A 19,163-nucleotide genomic window follows, 5' to 3' on the forward strand; every position below is an offset into this window, starting at 1 on the left:
GGAAAATGTGCATATATATAAGGAGATATCTTGGGATAGAACCCAAGCCTAAATACAAAATTCATTTATGTCTCATGTACACCTTTTACCTATGACCTGAAGGTAATTTAGTACCCATTTTTTTAATTATTGTTTTACATGACAGTAGAGTATGTTTTGAAATATTATACATACATGTGATTGTACATGATGTGGAATTACATTGGTCGTGTATTTATATGAGGATAGAAAGGTATGTCCAATTCATTCCACTGTCTTTCCTATAACTACCCCTCCTCCTTTCCCTTCATTCCCCTCGTCTTGTCCAATGAACTTCTAATCTTTTCCTCTCTTGTTGTGGGTTAGCATCCACATATTAGAAAGAACATTCTGCCTTTGGTTTTTTGAGTACCCCTATGTTTTGACATAAGTCAAGTGTTAGCACTCAAAAGTTTCAGATTCTGGATTAGTGATGCTCAACCAGCACAGCTAACAAGTCTTTTAAGTGGATGAAGTAATAAGTGAGCAATATAGTCAAAGAGACATCTAGAAATTGAGAGGGGTAAAGATCATAAACATTTACTAGAAGGAAGGTAGATTAATAGACCCACAGAAAATTAAATGCACAATTTAAAAATGTTAACCAATCAAAATTTCACACACGATGTCAGCTACCCCATTTCAGGATGGCAACACCTCATAGATGGCTATTCTCACCTGAAGCCACTCTCTTTCTATAAGGGCCTCGAAACCTCGGACGGTCCGGCTCCGTGGTTCCAAAATGATCTGAGCCAGGGAGGCCGCCTGCAGGGTGGAGTCAGTTCCTTCTGCTCCGTGAATCAGAACCGATGCTCCTTCCCTGGTGGAAAACCCAGACACACATGGGACACTCCCAACACTGCCAATGAACTGCTAACAATAAACACTAACTGAGTCGATATTTTAAACTTATGCACTATTCTCTGTCCTGCTCTCTATTATTGGATAGACAAAGACATTATCCAGCTCCCTCACACTAAATAAAGCACTGGATAGACAAAGGGTTTCTAGAGAAAAAAAGGACTATGATGAGTCCCAAATTTCACATGGCCAGATTCCCATTAAATTATAACAAATTTCACAGCACTTTTCAGCTAAATTTTCTGTCCCTTTACAAAACTGAAAAGTGGTCCTTTTAGGAGGCTCTTACCTTTCTGCATTTTATAGTTGAGTAAAGCCTTTCCTCATCACACCTATGAACATACATTAAAATTACTTTCTGACTATGATTTCCATCTACTTCACACCACCAGCTAACTATAAGGGCACCTTCAAAAACTGTAATGGATCAGGGAAATCACATTCTGAGAATCGTGGAAATAGGAAAAAAAAAAAAAAACATTAAAACTGCCAACCTAGAAAGTTGGTGGCAAAGGTACCACTGTCCCACGAGACTTACTCGGTGAATGGGATCCCACCGTTCTCAAGAGAAGGGAAGGAAACAACAAAACCAAATTAACTACATCCCTCCTGCCTTTTTTCACCCTTTTTATTAACACAATAATGAAGAAAACTTTGGAGAAAGGAAATTTCAAGTTTGATAACAACTGGCAATTTTTTTTCCACATACATATATACTTTACAGAGTAATAACAAAAGGCAATTTCCTATTATTTTCATTACAAGTCCTTCCCCCACGTTTCTCTGGCCTCTTTAGGACCTTTGTGTTAATGGCTGTATAACATTCTATTATGTGATGAAGTATAACTTACTTAATCCTACAGTAAGGAAGTTGTTAATTTGAAAATAACAGACTCCCTGAAGTTCACCCATGGTAGGTCAAGAATCCCATTCTTAGGATAAAATCTAATGACAAGGCTAAAGAGTAAGAGCAAACACTTTTAAGGCTTCTAAATATACTGAATATATATTGTAATTATGTGTGGTTTATTCTAAACAATTCAATTAATTTAAGGTTTATTTTTATATTTTGAGCAATTAATTATAAGAACAAATTTTTATGGAGGTGTAAATAGTAATTTAATACATTTGACAAAAGGGAACACAAACATGGCAAAAATCAACCTGACCCCTCATGAGAGTTTGGAGATCCCTGCTCATGGAATGTGGCCAGCCCAAACTGAACACACTTGGACCTAAGGCTGCCTGGTCAGCATCATCTCATTATTGTGGCTGAAAAGGCAGACAATGTGGTAATAAATGTTCATTAAGATTTGTGTTTTAGGGGGCTGGGATTGTAGCTCACTGGTAGAGTGCTTGCCTAGCATGGTAAGGCACTGGGCACTCAGCACCACATATAAATAAATAAAAAATAAAGGTCCGTCAACAACTAAAATATATATTCAAGAAAAAAGATTTGTGTTTCACATGAAAATAGAGGCTTCTGTACTCACACTATGAGGAGAAACCCGGTAAACTCAAGTTGAAAAGAAAGAAACCCTTTGATATTAACCTGGCTCATTCTGTAGTACTGATTTCTCTACCACAGAATCTTGATCTTCAATTTATGTATTTTCCTGGCTAAAAGGGCTTCACCTAACCCCAAAAGAAAGAACAGTGACAACCTGGTAATCCCAGCTCTTAGGTGCTGCCACTAACTTACCACAAGATCTTAAGCAACCCACTCAATTACCAATTTTTTTAAATAATGAAAAATTATATACATATTTCCCTAATTTTGGAAGCATTAATAAAACAATTAAAGTCTCAAAGAAAAGTGCCACCCAACTGTGTGGTGACAAAACATCCCTACCTATGGTTTCAGTGGAATCCCCTTCTTAAAAGGGCATTCTAAGCTTCTGCAACAATTATACCAATCCTTCTGCCTCTGTTCAATCTTCTGCCTCAAGTCTCAAGGGTTAGCAACCTTCAACTGAGTGAATAGACTAAAATCACTTCACATACTGCACATCACTATAACCAGGCTTTCTCAACTTGAGATCCAGATATAACCACATGCCAAGTGGTTTACAATAAGGTATCTGAGAGATTAGAAAGAATCATCTCACTGTATCACAGAATAACTCTCCTTTCATCAATATTGCAAAAGTAAAGAGGTAAATTTGGCCCCATGAGAAGAAATAAGAAAATTACTTCCATTTCTCTTTTATAGTGTAATAAAAATAAAATTGGGAAATTGAAAATTTAAGAATTTAAAAAAAAAAAGGTTTAGTACTTAAAAAACTATGTTACAGAAGACGTGTGCATGTACATGGTTCATTCATTCAACAAATATTAATTATCTACTAAAAGCCACACTCTCTGCACATCCCTCCTTGATAACTGAATGTACTGACTCTCTTATACAACAATTTATAAAATCATAGATATGGAATAGGCACAAACTTCAACAGACTCTATGAACACATGCCTGGGTAAAAACAAGTCTAGTTCTCAGTGTGTGTCCCATTCAGGAAGAATAAAATGCACTTTACCTGTCAATACACTGAGCTGCCAGGCAGGCAGTGGTCAGAATCTCTTTGACATGAGTCAGCCAGTTGGAGGCCTCCAACTTACTGAGCCATCGGTCCATGTTATGCGTTTGATCATTACAAGCTTCCACAAGTTTGATTAAGCTGTCCTGAAGAATGTGATACCTTTTAAAAGTAAAAGAAAGAAAACATGAAATAGAATGATAAAGGAAGAAACTAAACTAAAAACTCTGCCTCTGAATATCCTAGGGCAAAAATAATCAAATTACTATGTTGGTATACATTAATGTGAGGATGAAAGGTTAAAATATAAATATTTAAACACAAAGATGCTTCAAATGTCTGTCATGGTAAACCATCCTGCATCTGAACAGTGAACTCAGCTCACACAGCTGGGTTACCAGATTAGTAGAGAGGGCCAAAGTACTGCATTTGCAACCCACAATCACAATCCTATTCCCACTGATAGCACTACACACTGGACACTCAAAATAGAATCATCAGTATGATCCAGCAGTTTCATTTCTGGGATTAACCAGAGGAAACAGAATCAGGATCTCAAAGAGATCTATATCCCCATAGGCTCTACACTATTGGCAACAGTTAAGTTATGGAATCAACCTAATATCTATCAACAGATGAATGAGGATAAAGAATTTGTGGTACTATATACGCAATGGAATACTATTCAGCCTTAATGAAGGAAGAAATTCTGTCACTTACAACAACATAGATGAAGCTGGAAGACAACATGCTAACCAAAATAAGACAGAAACAGACAAACACTGCATGGTCTCACTGAGTATGGGGGGAAAGCAAGGAGGTGGGGAAATGTTGGTCAAAGGATACAAAGTTTCAGTCAGACAACTGTATAGCATGATTGTACAGCATGATGATGATGATGGTTAATAATAATATACTGTTTGCTTGTAAATTACTAAAAAAATAGACCTTAAATGTTTCACCACAGAAAAATAAATACATGAGGTGATGGATATGTAAAGATTGATGTAATCACTTCATGATGTAGAAGTATATCAAAATAGCATATTGTTGCTGGGCATGGTGGCACACGTCTATAATCCCAGCAGCTCCAGAAACTGAGGCAGGAGGATCAAGAGTTCAAAGCCCGCCTCAGCAACTTAGCAAGGCCCTAAGCAACTTAACGAGACCCTGTCTCTAAATAAAATATTTAAAAAGGGCTGGGGATATGGCTCAGTGGTTCAGAGCTCCTGGGTTCAATCCCCTATACAAAAACAAAAACAAAAATAAAACATACTGTATACCACAAATAGATGCAATTTTACTTGTGAAACTTTAATAAAACTGACAAAAAATGTCACAATGAGTTTTCAGTCAATTGCTGACCTAAATTATTATGCAGGTTTAAAATTAATGCAGGTTTCATTTGAGCACTTGTGATTTTTAAATATCTAATGACTCTTTGCTCCAGTTAGCTTCCAATCAGAGTGCTCCCCATCTCCAGAACCTTTTACCTCTCAATGGACTTATGGATTCGCCTCCACTGGGGATAATGGGCTTCTTGTTCAAAGCCTCCTCCTTTGGCTCTAGCTTGCTGAGCCACATTTAGACTCCGAGTGTCAATGATGTAGCCGCGCTTTCCTGCTCTGAGGGTAGCGTTTATCAGCTTCTCGTCTTCCTTGCACCTTCTCCCATTAGTGCCAGTGAGTGGCTGACCACTTCGCATAATTACCTAGAAGCACAATATGCTGATAATCAATAGGACAGCTTTTAAAGTTTCTGAAAACAGAAAGGAAATAGATGGATTAAGAGTACTGTCTGGAAAACAATCACAAAGCATTTTGGAGATGATTTGATCAAAAAACAAAGAAATATTTCCATGTACAAACAATAGTAATGACATAAAACAAAGGCAAAACTTATACTTTAAAACAAAATTTTTCCTATTATCTCAAAATATTTTCACATACTAAATTGTATCATCTCCTCAAGATCAAATATTTCAATTCATTAAATCCATGAATTCAACAACTAACAGACCTGGCCCAGTAACAAAGACAATAATGGTCTTTGAGCCAATAAACCTTGAGTTTGGAGGGGAGTAAAATACCACAACTCCAAATTAACTGCAGACCTCTGTTGACACAGAAATGGCTCTGAAAAGCTGTCCTTCTGTAAAATGAAGTTGACGTCTGCCTACAGCAGTGACAATCAGAAGCTTTTCTTTCTGATGTCCCCAGGCCTCTTTCTGCCTAGAAGGGATCTTTCCCCTGGAAGAAGAGATGGGGGTCTGAAACCTAGTGCAGACAAAGATGAGCACAGCAGTTATCACCTGGGAGACTGATCTCCCTAACAAGTCAGCCCTGGTTGACTTGGTACACAGCCTGGCTTGCTGTATACATCTTCCGTAAGAAGCTGAGTCCCTCTCTCTGCTACATTCTACCAGGTTCAGCCACCTTACTGCTCTTTGAGCCTCATACTCCAAAGCTTAGGCACGTGACAAAATCTGTATGTTCTTTTTCCTTTCATCTGTCTATAGTGTGAACTGAAGTTCCCTAAAGAAGACACACCTCACTGAAAATCCTGCAGTGTCTGGCCGACTGGAACATCATGACTGCAGAGGTGAAATGCTGCAGACAGAGTGCCAGGATTATTTTGAACTATCTTTAGTCTCTCTTAATAGCCACTTACTACCAACCTCTGTATCTTATCTAACATTTGACTGTAATCCCAGTGACTCAGGAGGCTGAGGCAGGAGGATGACAAGTTCCAGGCCAGCCTCAGCAACTTAGTGAGATCCTGTCTCAAAGTAAATAATAAAGAGGAGTGGGGAGGTAGCTCAGAGGTAAAGCAATCTGGGTTCAATTTCTAGTACCACAATATAAATAAATAAACAATAGCAAATCTTAAAAATTCTGTTTACACTAAATATCCATTTTTAGACATTTGGCAGGGGGGTGGAAGATAGCTATAATCATCTACTAATTTACTATTGGTTTCAAAGTGAGAAGCAGAGTTTATCAGCTGAGAGAAAAAAAGAAGAGAGAAAATAATTTATAAACTAATATTTGGAAAATATCCAGCAAGTCCTTGCCTATTAAATTCCTGATTTCCACGGCTTCTTTTTTTTGGTACTAGGAAATAAGCCCAAAGGCACTTTACCACAAGCTACATCCCCAGTCCCTTTTTATTTTGCTAAGTTGCTGTGGGTCTCACTAAGTTGTTGAGGCTGGTCTCAAACTTGCCATCCTCCTGCCTCAGCCTCTAGAGTTGCTGGGATTACAGAGTGTGCCACAGCACCTAACCTGACTTCCATGTTTTACAAAGTATAAATAATTACGGATCACTCCTCTCTCTTCTGAAAATAAAAACATCTGTTCAAGTCACCATCCACATGGAAATTTGGTGAGAATAATTAAAGTATCTTACCATTATTCTGGGCAGAGAAATTTCTCATTTTTCTACCTTAAAAATGTTGCTGCGAGCATCATATAAACACTAGTTTCCTTTGCACTCTGTCCTGAAGACATGTCTATTTTTACTTTTCTAAGGGTGAGCATGATGGAAAGAATTCAATCATAGCCTCGTCAGAGAAACAAACTGCTCCTGGTTTCCTAGAGTTTATGTGATGGAAGTCCTAGTGAAAGCGACCTGGCCAGTTGCTTCCATGAACACAGAAAAATCAACCTCCCTAGGAAAAGATCCCCAGGCCAAGGCTTTCAGCAGATCAAGCAGCAGTTCTGTACCACTTACCATTCCATTTTTTTTATGATAATAGCTGAGTACTGGAAAGCGCCCTCCATGTCGAAATGTAGCTACCTTCCGAAGAGCTTCATCATCAATGGATCTGGGCACTATGACAATTGGTGGGTAAGAAGGACAGACGGCAAATTCCTTATTGACATAGCTTAGCCTCCATTCACTGGTCTGAAAAACACAAAACATTGCAAAGCTAAGCAAATATCTCAACATTACAAGAGAACATGAAAAAGTTTAAAGGACTTCAGAGGTCAATTTTCACTGATGAAGAAGCAATTTCTTGGGAATTTACCAGAAGGATACCTAGCCTACACTTAAAATACCTCCAGAGTAAAGGTGCTCCACTCATCAGGGCCAGCCTCCTGCACTGCTATGTATTACTAGTTCCTAGAAAGGTCTTGCTTACATTGAACAAAACCTGTTGCTTTATAACTTCCTCTACCGTTTTTACCATGATTTCAGACAACACAGCGTAAGTTCTATATTTCACATGATATCCTATCAAATATTTACAGACAGTCATTTCCCCCTTAGTCGCCTCTTCTCCAAGTTAAATGTATTAAATACACAATGATCATAAAGGCCAGTAGAACCCCACTCCTCCTTTCTGGGGACCATCCAGTTTACCAATGGTCCTCTTAAAGCACAGCACCACTTAAGACTATAAAATTCCAGAACACTACCTAGCCAGAACTGATGGAACAAAACTACCACCTACATCAAAACCTTTGTTCCTTTCTGCTATTTAGAAAAGGAAGAAAACAAAGATTGGTAACATCTTCCTTAAGAATGATAAAACTCACTACTAGCCAGGCGCAACAGCACAGGAGGCTGAAGCAGGAAGATCACAAGTTCAAGGACAGCCTTGGCAATCTAGTGAGGGCCTAACCAATTTAGTGAGACCCTGCCTTAAAATTAGAAAACTTTAAAAAAAAAAAAAAAAGGACTGAAGATATAGCCCAGTAGTAAAGTATCTCTGGGTTCAATCCCTAATACTAAAACAAAAAAACTAGCTACTTGGACTAGACACTTAAAAGTCAATGAAATAATCTGACTCAGTAGACTAAGGACTCAAAACATACCACATAAAACTATCAAATACCTGTGTACAACCAGAGATATGAAAAATTGTGCTCTGTATGTATAATATGAATTGTAATGCATTCAGTTGTCATATGTAACAAATAAGAATAAAAAATAATAATAATAAATCTATCAAATGCCTTATTTTAAACAGCAGAAATGAAAACTGCTTGAAGACAATAAAAGGCTTTTTATAGTAAAAAGAAATTCAAATTTCCCATAATCCAGGTTGGCCTAATATACTAACCATAAACTTCACTGGTAGGAAGATGAAGCTAAAAAGTGTGTTTGATGTACTATAACATGCAGATGGTTTTTTCATTTGTTTGTTTGTTTGTTTGTTTTTGCATTGCTAGGGAATTGAACCCAGGGTCTCAGGCAAAAACTGGTATTTTAAAAACTTGCACAAAATTCAACACCAATTTTTAATTACTTTGTTTTTCTACTTTTCAAAGAAGGAGAAGGGGAAGGGGAAGGGGAAGGAGAAGTAGAAGGAGCAGTAGCAGTAGTAGTTTCTAAAAGATTCATTACCAAAAAAAAAAATAGTTACCCATTTCCTGGGCACCTGGGCACCCATCCCGATTCCATTTCTCCAAAGTCAATTATTTTCAAGATTATTTTCTATGTGAGTGTTTACCTCCAAATTTCTAAATAGAATGCTGAGGCTTTTATTCCTTGAGTTTCTACTATTACATAATTATTTTCTGACTTCCTACTCTGAAGAATGATATGGTCCTCCATTGATTTGCAATGCCACTCTGATAATAAAAGTTTTTGAGAGTACAGGGCAGCTCTCTATTCTAGGCCACTGGTCTATCTTAATAATTTCCATAGCTTTTAAAATAAGCTTGATGTCTAGTAGGCTGCATTCTCTCTTCCTTCCATTTTTGTCTTTAATAGTAACATGGCTCCTCTTGGTCCTTTGCTCTTCCATGTAACTTTTATCAATTCCATGTACAAATCAATTGGAGTTTCAAAAAGGTATACAGACTTTATACATCAGTTAAGAGAAATCTCCCTATCTAGGGCATACTATTCTGCTCAGTTAAGCTTTAATTTTTTCCATAAAGCTGTACAATTTTCTCAGTAAAAGCCTTATATAGAGCTGGGGTTCTGGCTCAGCGGTAGAACACTCGCCTCACACATGCGAGGTCCTGGGTTCGATCCTCAGCACCACATAGATAAATAAAATAAAGATATTGTGTTCAACTACAACTAAAAAAAAAAAAAAAAAAAGCCTTATGTATCTTTGCTTAGATACATTCCTAGAGACATGACAAAGTATGTTGCATTTTAACTGCATCTTTGCTTACAATCTCCTGATCCGTTCATCTTCCTACATAGACCACGTAATCAGCAAATAATAGCAATTTTGCTTTTTTCATTTTATTCCTTTTCCTTGTATTTTCCCCCTTATTGACCTGAGTAGGAACAGTAATGGTGGCACATTTGCCTCACTCTTGAACTCAGAGAATGACAAAAAGTGCTTTTTGTATGCTTTTGGGAGTCACCATTAATCATTTTGGGTTTCTGTTTGTTTTTGTAATGCTGGGATCAAACTCAGAGCCTCACACATGTTAGGCAAGTGCTTTCCCACTGACACCTACCAGACACCTACCCCCATCTGTGTGTGTGTGGCGGGGCTTCTCAGATTAAACCAAGGATCTTGCACATGCTAAGCACACACTCCACCAATGAATTAAACCCCCAGAACTGTTAAGAGGTTTTATCATGAATACATAGCTATCAAACTTTTTTCTCTTCTATCTAATACCATGTAGGTAGCTTGTCTTTTCCTTCTTGCTAATTGTGTAATATTAGCTTTGCTTTGCTGTTCAGGGACTAGACAACAACATGGCTCAGATTTCTTTTTGACCACCCTATGTGGTGTTTGCTGGGACACCTTAACCTCTTTAGGTTCAATTACTTTTACTGAGTCTAAAGAATTCTCAATTATTGTCTATTTAAATACTACCTTTCTTTCACTTTCTGTATTATCTGCTTCTGGAACTCTTATGTGATAAATAAATATTGGATCTTCTTTCTTTACTATGAATGCTCTAACCTCTTTTTTCCCCCAGCTTCCTTGTTTCTCTATTCTGTATTCTGGGTAATTATTTCAAACCTGTTCCAGATTTCTCTTTAGCTCTTTCTAACCAGCTATTTAATCTTTACATTAAATTATTTTCTCTACTTTTTAATCACCTTTAAGACAAAAGGTGAAAAGTAAGTTATACATCTTGACTGCATAATTTCATGGGTCTTGACAGTTGGCACACCTGGTAAATATCCAATGCTAAGAAATCACTAATCTATTTTCCATTGTTTTTGAAGTAACACCTAAATCTCTCTGGGAGTGCAGCTCAGTGGTAGAGTGCATGCAAGGCCCTGGGTTCAAGCCCTAGCGCACATACAACATACACACAAACCTATTACAACCAAGGTCATAAAGATTTTTTTCCTGTGCCTTCTTCCAGATGTTTTGGCTGTTTTAGATCTACAATACATTTAGGTCTACCACATATTTTGAGTTGTTTGTGGATGGTTTGAGGTACCCATCTAGATTTTCTCATATGGAGATCAAATTATTCCAAAGGTATTGGCTGAAAAAGCTGTCTTTTCCCTATGAAATCACCTTGCTACCTTTTGTCAAAAATCAACTGCCCATAAAGGGAAAGGTTTCTTTCTGGACCCTATATTCTGCTCATCTGTTTGTCCTTATGCCAATATCATTCTTTCTTGATTACTGCCATTTTATATGAAGCTCTAAAATCGAGCATTTTAAATACTTTATTTTTTTCAAAGGTGTTTTGGCTATTCTAGTCAATTTGCATTTCAATATGAATTTTAGACTCTCTTTCATTTCTACAAAATCACCTGTTGGAATACTGATAAGGGTTGCATTGAATTTATAGATCAATTTGGACAGAACTGCCACCATAGTGAGCCCAATCCAGCCTATGCCTGTTTCTGTAAATAAAGTTTTATTGGAATCTGGTACACCTATTCATTAGTGTATTGTCTACTGCTGTTTTCATGCTACAACAACAGAGTCGAGTAGTTATAACAGAGCACATGATCAGTGAAACCTAAAATATTCACTATCTTGTCCTTCCCCAAGTCAACTACTGATCTTAACCATGTTGTTTTGCAATTAATGAACACAGTATATCTCCTTTTATTTAAATTTCCTACAACTTCTGTCACCATTGTTTTGCATCTTTCAATATACAGATCCTGAACCAGGTTAAATTTATTCCTAAGTATTTTATTCATGTTAAGAGTGACTGTTGCCAATGCAACTGATCTTTTTATTTCCTTCTTTTTTGGGTACCAGGGATTCAACTCAGGGGCACTCAACCACTGAGCCACATCCCCAGCCCTATTTTGTATTTTAGAGACAGGGTCTCACTGAATTGCTAAGCACCTCGCTGTTGCTGAGGCTGGCTTTGAACTCACGATCCTCCAGGCCTCAGCCTCCCAAACCATTGGGATTATGGGGTGCACGTTCTTCTTTTTCTTTATGACATTGTCTTGAACTTCTCCAACTTCTGGACTCAAGTGATCCTTCCACCTCAGCCTCCCAGTGCTGTGATCATAAGTGCACACCCAACTTTGTATACTGATCTTATATCAAGCAATTTTGCTAAACTTGCTTATTAATTCTAATTATCTTATTGCTTTCTGCCTTTATTTTTACTCTCTCCCTCTTTCTGTTTTTGTCCTCCCTAGCTTCCTAAGTTGGTGTTTAGGTCCATGCTTTTAGACTCATTTTCTTTTCTCATGTGAGAATTATAAGTTGCACACTTATCTCCAAACTCTGCCTTACCTATACTCCACAGATTTTGAGAAATTGCATTCTCATTATTTTTTGTTCACAATATTTTCTAAGTGGTTTTGTATTTGAACCACAGATCATTTATAAATATTCTGTGTAATTTAGAAATATTAGGAGATAGATATTCCTATATATCTTAGTGTTATTGATTTATAATATATTTGAGGTCAAAGATTATAGTCTATGTGATTTCAATCCTAGTAAATTTATTTAGATTTAGTTAACACCCCAGTTTATGGTTTCTCCTGGGAACACACCACGTGCCTCTTGAAGAATGCATATTATGGAGAAGTTAAAGCAGCATTCTATAAATATTAAGCAATGTTCTTCAGACCAGATCTTCTTTGTCTCTACTTGTCTTGCTGTTGTTATTTTAGCCTAGTTCTATTAATTGACAAGAGGACCATTTTAATAATATCTTATCCTGACTGTAGAATTGCATATTTCTTCATTTCTGTCAACGTGTGCTAATACATACATACATATGTTAAATATAAAATGACCTTTTTCATTATTATAAATGTGCCTGTCTTAAAGTCTTTTTATTTTTTAATCTGGAATTAGCAGTTACTCATGCCTTTTTATGCTTATTATTTGTTCAGTACATCTTTTTTCATCCATTTTCAAACTATCTGTGTTTATATTCAAAACACATCTCTTATACACAGAACACATCTGGATCTTCTATTTTTCTTTAATTCATTCAGACAATTTCTGCCTTTTAATTGGAGTGCCTGACTCACCAATATTAAAATATATATTGTTATAGCTGGACTTTAGTCAAGCATTTAATTATTTTGTTTGTTCCCTGTTTTTATTGCTGTTTCTTCTTTCTTGCCTTCTTCTGGATTAAATATTTTTTAGAATTCCAGTTTAACTTTTTAAATATATTTCTTTGCATTTTATTAAAGCAATAGCTCCAGGTTACTGGTTTTCAAACAGGGGTGATTTCTGCCCCAAGGGAACATTTGTCCATGTCTGGAATCAACTAGGGAGTGGGAGGGAGAATGCTACTGGCAAATGGTAGTGCCCGTGCCTGGGATGCTGCTAAACATACTCTGAGGCACAGGGAAGCCACCTGCAACAAGAATTTAAGAGCCCAAACGTCAACACTGCCAAGGTTGACTAATCCTATTCTCAGGATGACATTATACATCTTAAAGATATCTTAAATATCTTTAACATTTATCTTTAATTAAATATTATAATTTACATCTTTAACTTAAATATGATAACACTTCTATTTATTTATATTTACCTTATATATTTATACTTATAAATAAAATTACATTTACTTAAATATTAGCCTATATTATATAAAATGTAAAACACTTGCCAACTCTTTAGGTATATGTATCCACTCAGCCATTCCAGACTAAATTCTGACGCTATTGCTTCCAGGTGTAGTCTATCTACACACATGAACAGTGCAAAGGCAGTGTTTTAATTTTTGCTTTTGTCTTCTTTTTATTTTAAGCTTACTTTTTCTTACCTTAGTAGTTTCTACAGCTGTTTTAAAATCCTTGTGTGATAATTTGAACTTCTGAGTCGTCCTGGGGTCAGTAATTGTTGGTCATTTTTTCTCAGGGGGAGTGGGTGACATTATCCTGGTTCAACTTTGGATTGTATCCTAGACATCTGAGATACACTAAGGAAACATACATGTTCCACATAGGCATCGTATGCTATGCCTTTGGAGAATGCTGAAGTTTTGTTTTAGCAGGCAAATAATTTGGTAAGACTTATCTGCAAACTCTAGCACTGTGATGCAAGGCAGCTCAGCTCTGTGGCCAAACTGCCCCCAAGTCAGCCAGAGACTGGAGGCAGTATGCAGGATCAAGGATCCCCTTCTATGGCCAATTCCTGTCCAGAATTCGGCACTCCTCTCCTGCATCTCTGGCTGCCCTAGGCTCCCTCCCCTGGCTTTTCCCACCAGAGAGAAAGAGGGCTTTCTACTAGAATGTTAGCTGCTTCACATCAATAATGCCACAACCATGCTACCCTCAGGACAAAGCCCGCCCACACGTGCAAACACAGGAAACTCATTGTGCCATTCACTTCCTCTAAATATTGACTCCCTTTAAAATATGCTGGTTTTTGTTTACTAACCAGGTAGTTTTGGGTAGATGATTCCACTGTCATTGATAACTGCAGAAGGGCTTGTGAGATAGGAGCTACTCAACCAGAACCAGAACCAGAACCAGAACCAGAACCAGAACCAAAACCTAATCATCGCCTTTTGCATACAAAATTTCTAAAGTGCTAGCAGAAGGAATACAGATAAGCTATATGTGTATTTCAGCAAAGAATCTGAAATAATCTTTCTGGATAATTCTTGAATAACAGCATGCTAGAAGTGGAAGAATTCTTGAGATCATTTTGCTCAACACTTTTTCATTCTGCCAACAATAGGCTCCTAGCAAGTTAAGCCATCAATAATGTATCTGGGATACAACACAAAGTATCTTTACAGCTAAGCTATGTTTTTATTCTTTCTTTTCAATACCATATCTTTGGGACTAATGGAACTTAAAAAAAATCCCCGCATGAGAATATAAAATCCCTTTCCTTTCTCACTTGGCTGCTATAGATACCTTTGCTCTTTAAATTCCATGGTTCCTTATCCCTTTGTCTTGGGCCCCTCAATGCTCACTTATAGAGGTTATCATAAAAGTATGAGGAAGAAGAAAGAAGTAAACTAGCCAGAACAGGGAAAAAAAGAACCTAATTTTAGCTACCTGGTCTGACTAACCCATATTAATAAAAGTTAACCCATAGAAACAAATGTGCTAGATGGTTCTTTGGTACTATCTGAAGCACCCAGTGGATTCAATGGGTTCAATACAATTGTGACGATGGCTCAGAACCTAATTACTAGACATGAAGTTGTTTCTAAGGAGACACGTCCAACAATTAACTCACAATATGCCAGGACTACTTTTATGCACATACTAATGTTTTATCAATGTCATTTTCAAAATTTAAAAAGTAATATTTAGAATACATTAATCTTCTGGAAGAAAAGGCTTTTCAGCTGCAGCAGTGAACAAATCATACAAATCTCTGAATGTCAGAGACTGCGATATGAACAACTAATAGAAACATCTTTTAGGCACAGGTAAGACAACTTCACTTGATCTCTCTTCAAAGGAAAGTTATCATTCTCACAAATGAGACAAAATGCTGCGTTGTTTCTAATTACCCATAATTACCAAACATTAACTCACAGCTGAAGAGTAGAGTTCAAACTCTTGCTCAGGAAGGAAGGAATGCCAAACATTAACTCACAGCTGAAGAGTAGAGTTCAAACTCTTGCTCAGGAAGGAAGGAATGCCAGCCATCTTCTATCACCTCAAACATGGGCCGGTAGAAGAAAGGATACATCAGAGTGACAGAGTCCAAGGTAGACAATGCCTAGTGATAGAAAAAAGAAACATGCCATAACTTCAGCACATTCTAACTGAAGAAATGGGAGCAAGCACATGCCTTGCCTAATTATGATACACACCCATTACAGCTCTCTAACTTTTTATTTATAGACATAGTGATAGTCTTACTGAAGCCAATTTCCATGTTTCCAGCATCTAATAAAGCACCTGATATACAACATTCATCCAATATGTATTGCTGAATGAAAAGAAAAAAAAAAAGAAAAACTTTGCACACAATGGCACAATTTTCTAGGAGAAAATGAAACTACTCTTCATACAATTTAATCAAGTTTAATAAAAAGGTCCAAGAACTTCTAGGGATCAGAGAACAAAGAGTTTTGAGTTATTCAGTGAGGTCTTGGCTAAAATCCAGTTACTAGCTATTTAAACATATGTAAATTATTTATTTGTTTGTTTTGTGTGTAAATTATTTATAATGAGTGCCTTATAGTAAGTGCAAACAAAAATGATAAAGCTCAGTGGCCAAAACTCGGTCAAGAGACAGACCACTGGACTCAGGTTCCAAATCTAGCTGTGCAGTAGCAGGTAAGAAGTGGGCAAGTCCATTTATCTCTACACCTCAATTGCTCAACTGTAACAAGGGAGAAATAACAATACCCAGGGGCCCTGTAAGGTTACCAGCAGCATTAAGAGAGATCACATATGCAACAAGCATACATGCAATGCTCCTGGCACCTAAGGAAACAAAATGTAATTTTAGCTATCATATGTGCCTTGTGTGAGGAAATTCAATCAATGTTCATTTCCTCCATCTTAGAACCAATATGCCAATTGGTGAGGTATTTTCATATCTTTATGCTACAGTGACCTGGTCTCAAGTTGGGGTAATAACTCTATGGTCCCCAAATGAGATTACATTCATCTGCAGTACTTGAATTTTGGGTAATAAACCAGGAAAACCTGAGCAGATGGAGGGACAGACAGATGGAACATCATTCCTCGCCTGGCAGATACGTCTTTTTGACAGGGGGTTACAGAAAAAAGCAATACTATGGCTGGGAAAGAAGGGCACCTAATCAATTAGCATAGTTCAAAGGGCAGTAAACTCACTTGGGGGAGGTTATGACAAGTCTCAGAATCCCACAGCTCTCAGAAAGAAGTTACCTCCCTCTAGGTCACAGTAGGGTCTGGCTCACAAAAGGATATGCCCATGATTTCCAATACTACACTGGATATGTAGTTCAGCAGTTTAACAAAAACCATCCCTGTCCAAAGTTATTTATAAACTTTGTCCAAAGTTATTTGTCTTTGGATGCCAACTGCACCAATAGAAGCACAAAAGCACATGCCCACATCTGTTCTACGTCAGAGCTGCTTTAGTCAGTTCAACTGGTTTTTTTCTTTTCAGTGCTGAGGAAAAAATCCTGGGCCTTGCACATGGCAGCTGCTATTTTAAATGTAAATCAACAACCACTCTGTAGGCAATAAGCATTCACATTTCTACTTGTGATTATGTTTTATATCACTAGAGATAAGTCTTCTCCTTTAAACACATTAATGCTAGAAGAACTGAAAACATTTCAATTCTAAAAGGCAGCTGAAACTCGGCAGGAAAAAAAGCTTCATCATGCTTCTTTCTACAATTTAGAAAACTGAGTACTTGCCAGTTATTCTTCCAATGGAAGTCTATCTGTGGCAGCAGAATATTTTGGGGTAAGCAGACTCTTCTTGATTATAAAGAACAGGTAGAGGAAGCCTATGCTATTGAGGGAATCACTTATCACCCCTAAACTAAGATGTATGCAGCATGGAGGATCGGGGTTGGATGCCAGGCAAAGGCTTGTGGCCAGGTCTACTATATGTATTTGCTATGCTATGAAAACATTCAATAGAGCACTCATTTTCAGAGGTCAAATTAGAAAGATAGCTTATTATTTATGACTTTTCAACCCTAAGAGTTTCTACACAATGAGTCAATTTCTAAAGAGTTCTGGGTAATATACAACCATTTAGGCAACTGATTGGTGTCAGCTGCTATCAAAGCTAAGTGAATGCAATCAATAAGTGGGCAACAAGCTCTGCCCCTTTCTTCACCACTGGCAGCATCTCTAACACCCACCAGCCGGCCATCTCACAGATCACTAGTCAGAGAGAGAAGAACAAAAATGTGGATAGGTCAGTAAAAATCCAACCTCACATTTTCAAACACACCCCCCACCCCCGCCACACACATTCATATTCTCTCCCCACCCCCCCACCCCCGCCTCCTTTCCCCACCTTCTCTCTCCCTCTCTCTCAACTGAAGAGAGCCAGTGGCATTCCTCTGCCCAAATAGTGGAACATTATTTCAACTTAATGCTCTGGCATTTACAATGCTTTCTCACTCAAGTTGAAGAATGTGGCCAAACCAGTGTCATGTTACTTTCAAATGACAACTGTGTAAAACAGTTCACTTCATCTTCTCATTTCCTTAAATATTTAAAGTTTAGCAAATGCACAAAAAAGGTTACATGCCATTCACTCAAAATGGTTGCTTCTCTATTTCTCTAATCTTATATCAAAAACAAGCAATATATCCTACTACTTATAGATTTTTAAGAATTTCTCCCTTTTCTTCCTCTATAATTATCTAGAAAACAATACAAACCCAGAGCTAATTAATAAAATTTAGTGGCAATGATTTAGCCTAAAGTAACTTAAAACTTGAGTGCATACCCAATTTGGTTAGGATGAGGTGAAAATAATATAAGCTCTTCAACTGAAATTTAAATTATTCAAGTAAAATTTCTATTACTTGTGATCTGAACCAATGTTCAACATTGTTTAAGTAAATACAAAGCAAACACATCCTGTCGTAAGCAACCTGATGAAAATGAATGTAAACGGAAAAGTAAATGGAAATTCATTTACTAAAAAACAAGACTAAAACCACAGGTGATAGTGACTTGCTTTAGTCGTGAGGATCTGTTGCAGTGATGTGGACTTATTATACACAACTGAATGGTACCTGTAGACATGTTTAAGATAGTAAATATCATATGGATATTTTTCCCACAAATTCTTACCATTAAACTTCACTCAGTAAATGACAGAAGGCACTCAAATGGTAGCTATATTCACACATATTATACTAAGCACTCCACAAAAATCAACTAATAACATTCTTACAACCTTAAAAGGTAGGAAATATTATTCTCCTTTTACAAAAAAGTAAAAAACTAGTTGTCAGAGAGATTAAAAACTTTGCCCATGGTCATAAGCTACCAAGCAATAAAGTCAAGAATCAAACTGTATTATAACAAGAATCATATTACATTATTAATATTTCTACCCAAAGGTATAGGGTTGCATCTATTACAAAAGATATACTAATATATTAAGAAAAAAAAATCTGTGTGTAGTTACTTTCCTGGAAGAGAAAAAAGGAAACACTCTCATTAATGGTTCTCAATGTTTGAGGAAGCCCTCAGAAGGTGGGGAATGGTGTGAGTCAATGGGGGCTTCTACATCCCCCAATACATACTCACTGTAATGTGACCCAAATCAATTCTAGCTGTTATTTATTTTATTGGCTTAAAATTCCACATATGATGCTATTAAAAAAAAAAAAAAAAAAAAAAACCCTTTGGAGCATCAAAAAAAAGTTGACCAACTGTCTTTGATTCAGAGAAAAATATTAAGATTTAAATAATAAACATG

The 19,163-nt window shown here is 37.0% G+C and overlaps 1 protein-coding gene across 1 annotated transcript in view; it reads right to left on the bottom strand.

The window, feature by feature from the left end:
* The window catches only part of Mtmr9 (myotubularin related protein 9), a 43,675-nt gene that overhangs the window by 12,596 nt on the left and 11,916 nt on the right, over positions 1-19,163 (bottom strand). The window contains exons 3-7 of the mRNA XM_046459314.1: positions 15,361-15,486; positions 7,146-7,319; positions 4,907-5,124; positions 3,414-3,575; positions 697-838 (exon numbers count right to left, since the gene is read on the bottom strand). Coding sequence (XP_046315270.1) covers positions 697-838; positions 3,414-3,575; positions 4,907-5,124; positions 7,146-7,319; positions 15,361-15,486 — 822 coding nt within the window. The remainder of the gene's footprint in view (positions 1-696; positions 839-3,413; positions 3,576-4,906; positions 5,125-7,145; positions 7,320-15,360; positions 15,487-19,163) is intronic.

This window comes from Marmota monax, unplaced genomic scaffold, assembly GCF_021218885.2.
Source record: "Marmota monax isolate L192 unplaced genomic scaffold, Marmota_monax_Labrador192_F-V1.1 WCK01_AAM20220418_F8-fsc00288, whole genome shotgun sequence".
NCBI lineage: Eukaryota > Metazoa > Chordata > Mammalia > Rodentia > Sciuridae > Marmota > Marmota monax.